The sequence below is a fragment of the Ochotona curzoniae genome, unplaced genomic scaffold, assembly GCF_017591425.1.
Source record: "Ochotona curzoniae isolate NIBS_2020 unplaced genomic scaffold, NIBS_Ocur_1.0 patch276, whole genome shotgun sequence".
Taxonomy (NCBI): domain Eukaryota; kingdom Metazoa; phylum Chordata; class Mammalia; order Lagomorpha; family Ochotonidae; genus Ochotona; species Ochotona curzoniae.
The window spans coordinates 65,747-74,703 of NW_024466835.1; the positions used below are offsets into that span (position 1 = coordinate 65,747).

An 8,957-nucleotide genomic window follows, 5' to 3' on the forward strand; every position below is an offset into this window, starting at 1 on the left:
TGGTCATTGATGCTCACGGGTTAATGGAAAAGTGGACATTCACTCACCGTCAGAGGAACACGTGGAGAACCAGGCAGAGAAGCTGGTTGGTTGTTCAGCTGCATGCCGACCAACGGTCTGCCTTAGCGCGGCGAGTGGCAGGGCAGCTGGACAACGGCGTGTCTTCGGATGTGAGACTTTTACGTCTAACACGCATCCACAAAGACTTTGACTAGCAGGGGTAGCTTGCTGGTGGCTCAGGGAATGAAAGAACCAGCTAAATACTGCCACAGGGATGGACGAGACGAAACGTCAAGTCGACGGCCCCAGCCTCCTTAACAAGCTGAGGCCGTGGCAAAAAGAATCCAGGAACAGAGAACTGTGTTAGAGTACTTCCTGGGACAGTCGCAGCGTGAGCTCAGGGGAGAGAAGGGTTTGGACGGGCTGACTGCAAATGTGGGAACACTTGGGGAAATTTCAATATTGTATAGGGTAAATATGTCCTGGAATAAGAAAAATAGATTGTTGACCACAATTAATGGGTTCACAAAATGCTACACAGCTATGTCTTTGGTGAAAAATGTAGATCTGCACAGAAAAAGGTCTGGAAGGATGTGCATTCATGCATTCAGTCCCAGTTTTTCAAGCCTGTGGCTATTTCAGTGATGTAACATAACCCGTATTTAGGGTCACCATGAGTGGCATACTGGCTGTCCGGCTGCAGCCTTTCTGGGTGTCCCGTATGTGCACAGCGGGACAGTAAGGGCTAGAGGGGCAACAGGACTGTCTGAGTGGGGGAAGTGTAATGCTTCTATTTTCCTGTTGGTGCTTGTCCACTTTTCCAGACCGTCCACACTGCACTAAGCCGCTCCAGGCTCCCCGTCCCCTGCCTAGGGGTTATAATACCAAAGCAAGGAGCTAATCCCATCTGCTGCTTAAAAGCAAGTGCATTTTTTTAAGTGCTTGGTGTACAAACACGACGCCAAAGAGTCACAGGATTGTCAGCACACAGTCAAGGCAGGCAAGAGGCACAATGAAGCAAAGCACAAGGAGGACACATCTGGCTACATAGGCATCATTCACCCTTCAAATCAAACCTGGCCTACCCACTACTCACGCAGAAAAAGGAAGAGCCTAGCGCGTAGCGTGTGTAACTTAGGCTCCCGGGCCCAGGCTGGGCTCCTTGCCGGCTACGCCTCCGGAGTGCTGGGGGTGGCGTTGGGCTCCATATCCTCCTGGGGAGGCACGGCCAGGGCTTCCTGCGCGGCCAGGGCTTCCCGGACCTGGCTGCTCAGGACCGCGTCGTGGATGCTGTAGAAGAGCAGCTCCCGCAGGGCGGGATTCTCGAAGAATCGGTTTTGAGTGAGGTCGGTCACGACTTGGGCTAGAACAGAAAGGGAAAGAGGGAAAACCAGTCAGCCCACTCGCTCTCACTTTGAAACAAAAGCCACAGCCTCACCGAGCTGTTAGGGAAACTGCCCTTGGCGTCTCACCCCAGTCCCACCTTTGTCGTGTCACATCCCCACTCTGAGGGACAACGCAGGCGTTCTTCCTGAACTTCTCGAGGCAAATGTAAGTACATTTAAATATTATTTTCATCACTTGCGTGTCTCAGAAGGTTTCCAAAGAATTCACAGGAATTAAAAAAAACAGATTCTACTTGCATTTTGAAACACATTTGGCATCCAACAAAGAACTTAGCTTTCAATTCAATTTCCAACGAAACTTTTGAACTCCCCTTGAAGTTATTTTGTAATTATTCTACCTCTTATTTGTTGCATAAGCCATGCTATTGTATAGAGGTTCCTGTTTGTTTCAAAGATTTGATTTTTTTTAATTAGAAAAGTTAGATAGGGCCCGGTGCTGTGGCCTAGTGGCTTAAGTCCTCGCCTTGAACGCGCTAGGATCCCATATGGGCGCCGGTTCTAATCTTGGCAGCTCCACTTCCCATCCAGCTCCCTGCTTGTGGCCCGGGAAAGCAGTCGAGGACGGCCCAAAGCTTTGGGACCCTGCACCCGTGTGGGAGACCCGGGAGAAGTTCCTGGATCCTGGCTTTGGATTGGCATAGCATCGGCCATTGCGCTCACTTGGGGAGTGAATCTTTGGACGGAAGATCTTCCTCTCTGTCGCTCCTCCTCTCTGTGTATCTGCCTTTCCCATAAAAAAAATCCTAAAAAAGTAGATAGAAGGAGAAATAGAAAGATCTTCTTTTGCAGGCCCACTCCAGGTGGCCACAACAGGTGGAGCTGAGCTGAACCAGAGCCAGAAGCCGCTTCCAGGTCTCCCATGGGCATGCAGGGTCATACGGGTTTGGGCCGTTCTCCCTTGCTTTCCCAGCCACAAGCAGGGAGCTGGATGGGAAGCGGGGCTGCCAGGATTAGAACTGGCGCCCATATGGGATCCAGGTGCGTGCAAGGCGAGGACTTTAGCCAGGCCCATGTCTTGTCTTTTTATGACGTGTTGTGATGACTGACTACATACGTGTGTGCTTTTGAATGTCCACAGCGTACGGTGGGTATTGCGGGGAAGGGGACAGCGTTGTTCCCTTCCAAGGAAAACACATTTGTTAATTTTGGAGGCTGATGCCGGTTGGCCATCTGTAGGGGGCGCTCCGTCCCGCGTTCTCCGCGGCCCTGCCTGACAGAAGCTGTCTCCCCTGGGCTGTTGCGCACTCAGGAACCACTGGCAAACATTTCTGCCAGCAGGATAGGTGCAAAGTAATGAAAGAAAAAAAAAAGTGCCAGAGCTGGTCCTGGCGCCCACTCACCGCTGCAGCCTGCCAAGTAGACGTAGATGCCAACATCTCCGTACTCCTTCACGATCTGTAACAAGGAGCAGGTGCTTTAAGGTGCCCGGCCCGGGCTGCGTGACAGTCTACTAACAGGCGTGTGTATCTGAGTGACACGGACATTCTGGGGACTCATCCGCTTTGTAATAACCACACATCATCGGCTAAAGTCAAAAAGAACTGTGTTTCTTCTGCTTTGAGCCAGGACAAGGGAGAAGTTGAGGGGGGTTACCAAAAAGGTTGCCATCTTCCAGCGGGGTGCGAAGGTGGCAGGGGTTACAGCAGGACCTGCCTCCCTCCAAAACGCCTCGGAGAAGTGGGGACCGGACGCCCTCATGATGATGGCTGATGGGGTAAGTAAAAGGCAGAGGCTCATGCTGGCATCCGGGAGGCAGGCGGGGCTGCTGCTGGCTGTGCCCTCGGAGGGTGGGCACTGATGGTCTGAGCGTAAGCTCTGCTCGCGGTTCTGTCTCTACTTTCACGCCCGCCATGTGTTCCCCCATCTGCCACCATGAGCTGCTGCGCGACCACCCAGAGGTGGGGCTGCCTCTTCCTGCGCGCTCTGCTCGCAGGCAGGAGCTCAAAGAAGCCTTTTCCTTCTGGGGAAAACATCCTGAGCTGCAGAGTGATACACAGAAGCTCTGTGGTCCCTCTGTCTTAGCGCGTCATTTATAGATGGATCCCAGGGCACCTAAGACGGGATGACAGAGCTGGGCTTCTGAATGGGACAAGGACGGGGGTGGGGGCAGCAGAGAGACCCAGAGAGACCACACTTGCCACATCGTTGAAGCTCACCGACCCCTCTATAAGGATCCCTCCCCCTTAGCTGGCCACTGTGGTACATTTTAGAGATTCTCCATAATGGAAGAGCCAAGAACAGTGACAAGGAAGGGGGGGAAGTGGACAAGGCAGGCTCGTTGGTTGGGCCGGGGTCGGGCACCGGGACCTTGGCGGCACGCTCGCGGGTGGCTTACCCCCGCCAGGGTCTTCACGCCCACGGAGTCGATGAAGTTGACCTGCGTGAAGTCCAGGATGATGGTGTGGACGTTGTCGCGCGGGGGCATGAAGCGCTGCAGCTCCTCCGGGAACGTGCTCTTGACCACGATGGGAGGGAATTTCACCTCGCCGTCGTCCTCGTCGGGCTTGGCGGCATTTTCCCCGTCAACTTCTGCGTCCTGGGCCATGGTTGGACACAAGCAAAGCTCCAGCAGCAGTTTACATTCGGGGGTGTTGCGAAAAAAAACACCACTTCACAGCGGAAAAGCTGGTCTGAAGCCAGGAGCTTCTGCTGGGTCTTCCTCATGAATACAGGGGCCCATGGTCCTTGGGCATCTTCCACTGCTTTCCCAGGCCATAAGCAGGGCGCAGGATGGAAGTGGAGCAGCCAGGACTCGAACCAGTGCCCATGTGGGATGCCAGTGCCACAGGCAAAGGATTAACTTGCTTTACCATTTGTGCTTGGCTCAAAATCTTTGTTCTGATGACAACATTCATGAAGGGATGGTATAATTTTGCAAGACTTTTTTAAAAAAATTATTTGAAATGTAGAGCGACAGAATGACAGAGTGATATGAAGTGGGGGGCACTCTGGTATTGGATTTGATTTTCCCTAGTGGTAGTTTAATTAACCACATTTTAATTTTTTTTAAAGCAACAATTTTTACTCCTCTCCATACCATCCTCTTAATTGACCTCATCAGGTGCATTTGTTATTAAAGTGTACTTGGGTGGACCATCTCTAACTTTTTCTGGCTCAGGCACTTCACTCTGTGTTTAATTCTGGACTGTGAATAAAAGGACAACAGCAGGGCCCAGCGCGGTAGCCTAGCAGCTAAAGTCCTCGCCTTGTACATGCCGGGATCCCATATGGATGCTGGTTCGTGTCCTGGCAGCCCTGCTTCCCATCCAGCTCCCTGCCTGTGGCCTGGGAAAGCAGTCGAGGACGGCCCAAAGCCTTGGGACCCTGCACCCGTGTGGGAGACCCGGAAGAGGCTCCTGACTCTTGGAAGATCTTCCTGTCCTCCTCTCTATATATCTGACTTTCCAATATAAATAAATAAATAAATAAATAAATAAATAAATCTTAAAAGAAAAACAAAAAGGACGATGGCCATGAGAAGGCCACTCACCGGTTTGACCATGATGGCGCTGACCATGTTCACATTTCCGACTTCCTTCGCGTACTTGCGCATGGCCTTCCTCCTGGCGCCCATGATGACCGCTGGGTCCACGCCGGTCTTCCCACAGGGGCAGACAGACAGACACCAAGTCACTGCACAGCCCCCGGAGGCTGACCCACACGCCATTCCATCTGGAGCTTTCCCTCCAAGCTGCTGTCCATGCCACTTGCTCTGCCTCCCCCTCCGATGTCTTGAGCTCAGTCACACACACACAGAAAAAACAAGCAGAAAAAAGCAAGAGTGGCAAGCGTGGCAGTGGAACTGTGCGCTGCTTTCTCCATGCGGGCTCAACAGCGATAACGCCTGCTGCTACTGCGCCTGGTCTGGGGCAGCACCAGGGTCTGGGAACTGAACTCAGGTCTCACACGGTGCGAGGGACCCAAGGACCTGGGCTGTCCTTGGCTGCTTTTCCAGGTGCCTGAGCAGGGGGCTGAAGTGGCACATTTCCAGCCGTTGTGGTCACTTGGGGAGTGAATCATCAGACAGAAGATCTTCCTCTCTGTCTCTCCTCCTCTCTGTGTATCTGCCTTTCCAATAAAAAAAAAAAAATACATTTTTTAAAAAAAAGTTTACGGGAAGGGGAGCTAAAAGAAGAATTTTCTTTGGTGCAAAAAAAATATCCAATTACCTAAGCAAGTCTTCAGAGAGTTAAAGGGAAATTTATATTGTGAAATTTGTATCATGTTCAAATTTTGATAATTTTGGCCCCAGAACATACTTCTGTTTTCATTCCATTTTTGGTCTTGTAAGAGAGGGGAGTGGTAATGACGGTGTCACATCACGCGAATACAGTTTGTGTTACTCTTTGGGGTTTGCATTTGAAAATCTTTAAAACAGAGACATTCAACAATTACGTGTGTTTTACCATAAGAGAAAAGGTGAGGGAGCGGGGCCGGGAACGGCAGGAGGGAAAAGCCCAGCGAGAATGAGAGAGGGTGAACAGAGACAAGGTCCCCACATTCTGATCAGGCCAAATCCCGGCGCTGGAATCACACACACACACACACACACACACACACACACATGCGCGCGTGCGTGACTCACCTTTCTCTTTAGCGCGTTGCTATACAAGTCGCTGTTGGCGTAGTAAATTGGGGCGTTTATTTGGAAGATTTTTATTCCGGGAATTTCTTTGATCTGAGGAGTGAAAGCATAGGTGTCACCTTAACACCCGGCCATCTTTCAGACTCAGAGCTGCCGTGGGCTCCCCCTTCCTGCGGTTTGAAAGCGCATGCTAAGTAGTTCTGGGCTGTGTTGGGCAGAGAGACCATCGTGCAGGAAACCTTGAAAAACTGGGCCATCATGCGCCAGGAAACACAGAAGGAAGAGAAAAACACGAGGGTGCTTCCAACTCCTGTTTGAATCCCACTTTGTCCACGAGGTGCTTGGAGCATGCTTGTATTCCACCAGGGGAAGGAAGGGGTTGGGGGATTGGGAAGCCTGTGGGTCAAGGTCAAGGTGGCAGAGCCACAGCCGCACTGGCTCACAGGCTGCAGGGAGGAGTCTGCAAGGAGCAGGTGCACCGAGCTCCCAGGGCGCAGTGTGGGAACCAGTGACCCAGCACCTCGTCCTTTGCACTGACAAAAGAGCAATGACAAACTGGTGAGAGGAACCCTGGCAAGGCCCTCCACAGCACTCGGCAGAGCAAATGGGAACAAAGGATAGCTCTGAAAGGTTTTGTTTGCGACAGTCTTCGAGAGTCCACAGAAGTGAACATCCAGAGCTGTGGCAACAGGGAGGCGCTGCTCAACTAGGACCAAACAGAACGCAGGGACAGCGGCACTGTCCCACCACTCACAGTTCCACTGGGTTGGGACTTGTCAGAAAACCGTGCACACGCACGCCACATCTCAGCCTTTGCAGATATCTCTTTTAATTCTATGCTGTGTGATTTTCCACCCATTTATAAATGGGGGGAAAAAAACAACATTGGGAGGTTGGGTTGGGCATGCACCATGACGCAGAACACTCAATCCTGGCGGGCAGTGGAAGCTCCCACTTTGCGCTTTGAGCACTAGCTCCGTGTAAACGCGCAGCTCTGCCAACCACACACCACACGCTTACCGCCTCTTTAAGCCACCAAGGAAGGTCCTACCTCCTCAAACGCGTCTATGTCAATATACACGTCAGTTTCGGGAAGTTGTCCAAGGACTTTGTAGCTCGGACTGGAGACAGAGAGAGCGTTAAGCCACCCCTGCGGCATGGCACCGCATGTGATTTAGGCGTGGCAGCTTAGCAAGCCTAATATGTCACGCGTGGGTTCCCTGGCGGGCAGGAAACACTAGATCCTCGTCTGGGGCCTGTATAGAGGACGCCCTCGCCCCACGCACATGCCCAGTGCATCATATCACTGCCGGGAGGTTTGGTGGGATGCTGGGATCCCTCTGGCTGTGGAGCTGACTTCCACAGGTGCAGCTTATACCATGCAGAGGACGGATGGGTCCCCCTGGCCACGTCCAAGGCCTTGAGACCCCCATTTCTTCAAGAACAAACATCACTGCTCCCAGAAAAGGCTCAGTCCTTGTAAGTTCCTTAATGACATCAGGGACAAGAAAACCCCCTTTTGTGGAATCCCATAGGCTTTTCTTGGGGGCGTCTGCCATGTGCATCATCCACAGGCTGGCACACCCCTCTGGGTGTAATATGGATTACAAAATGCTGGTGGGGGCACAGGCTAATGTCCATCACGTTCCTGGCACCCACGAGCTCTTTGCCAAAGCGGAGTGCTCGTCTCCACACTCATCATGTTCTAACGGGAGCTGAGCATCTGCAGTGGAAGCTCAGAGCCAAGGCCCCAGCACCCAGCTCCGCAAGGTGCCCTGCTTTCAGCTGGAGGAGCCAGTGGCATGGGAACAAGTGTCCAAGTGCTGGAGTTCCAAGACCCGGCCGAACGGCCAACAGAAAACAGAACCCCAAACACTCACCGGTTGTTGTTAACTGCTCGAGGGAGAAAGACACAGCATTTAAAAACAAAAACTATGTCCAACTTAAAAATTTGTGATCTGAAACCATAAAACTATTCAGTAAAGAAAACAGAGGAATTTTAATTTTTTTTTAAAGATTTATGTATTTATTTAGCGCCAGCCTTTGTGGATGGAAGCTCGCTGTCTCAGCTCCTTCAAATGAATAAATCGATCTTTAAAAAACATGATATGCACCAATGCTGTTGTTTCCCAGGGTACCCGGGGTAGTGAGCTTGGTCAGAAGTCAGACATGGGACCGCAGCCCTCCGACACGCCCAGGCTTCCGCATCATCTTCCTTTGAAAGATTTATCTCTTTTGATTGGAAAGGCAGATTTACAGAAAGAAGGGGAGACAGAGGGAGAAAGATCTTCCATCCGCTGATTCACTCCCCAAGTGGCTGCAATGTCCAGAGCTGAGCTGATCTGAAGCCAGCAGGCAGCAGCCTCTTCTGAGTCTCCCACGTGGGTGCAGGGCCTCAACACTTTGGAACATTTTCGACTGCTTTCCCAGGCCACAAGTAGGGAGCTGGATGAGAAGTAGAGCAGCCGGGATATGAACCAGTGCCCATATGGGATCCTGGCACATGCCAAGGTGAGGACTTTAGCCACTAGGCTACTGCGCCAGGCCCATGCCTGGGCTTCTTAACTGTGTCATCCTGTTAGGCTTAATATCCACTGCGGATATGTAGAAATCATAATGACTTCTCTGTACTAAATTGGGGAAAACTCCTCTCGGGGACCCAAGGGCAGCAATGTCCGACCTTGGGATAAAAGTCACTTCTTATTCTGAGTTTAGAACCATGTATCTTCTCAACGCTTTTCTGTCCTTTTTGGAGATGAAAACACCCATTTTCTCTCTGGGGGAGCAACTCCAATTCCAACCCAGCTCCTTGCTGGTGCCCTTGGCAAAGCAGCAGATGAGGCCTACATGCCTGGGCCCCTGACACGTCTGTGGGAGACCAGGATGGAGTTCCAGGCTCCTGGCGCAGCCCTGGCGCAGCCCTGGCACAGCCCTGGCACAGCCCTGACCCAGCCCTGGCTCAGCCC

At 52.0% G+C, this 8,957-nt stretch overlaps 1 protein-coding gene across 1 annotated transcript; it reads right to left on the reverse strand.

The window, feature by feature from the left end:
- Nucleotides 1-1,169: 1,169 nt before the first annotated feature.
- Nucleotides 1,170-7,112, reverse strand: LOC121166980 (prestin-like; the record flags this gene model as incomplete). Its single annotated transcript, XM_040996313.1, has 6 exons — nucleotides 1,170-1,363; nucleotides 2,747-2,801; nucleotides 3,742-3,942; nucleotides 4,897-5,004; nucleotides 5,992-6,084; nucleotides 7,043-7,112. Coding segments are annotated over 6 exons (721 nt in total), but the record flags the coding sequence as incomplete, so codon positions are not given.
- Between the last annotated feature and the right edge of the window lie 1,845 nt (nucleotides 7,113-8,957).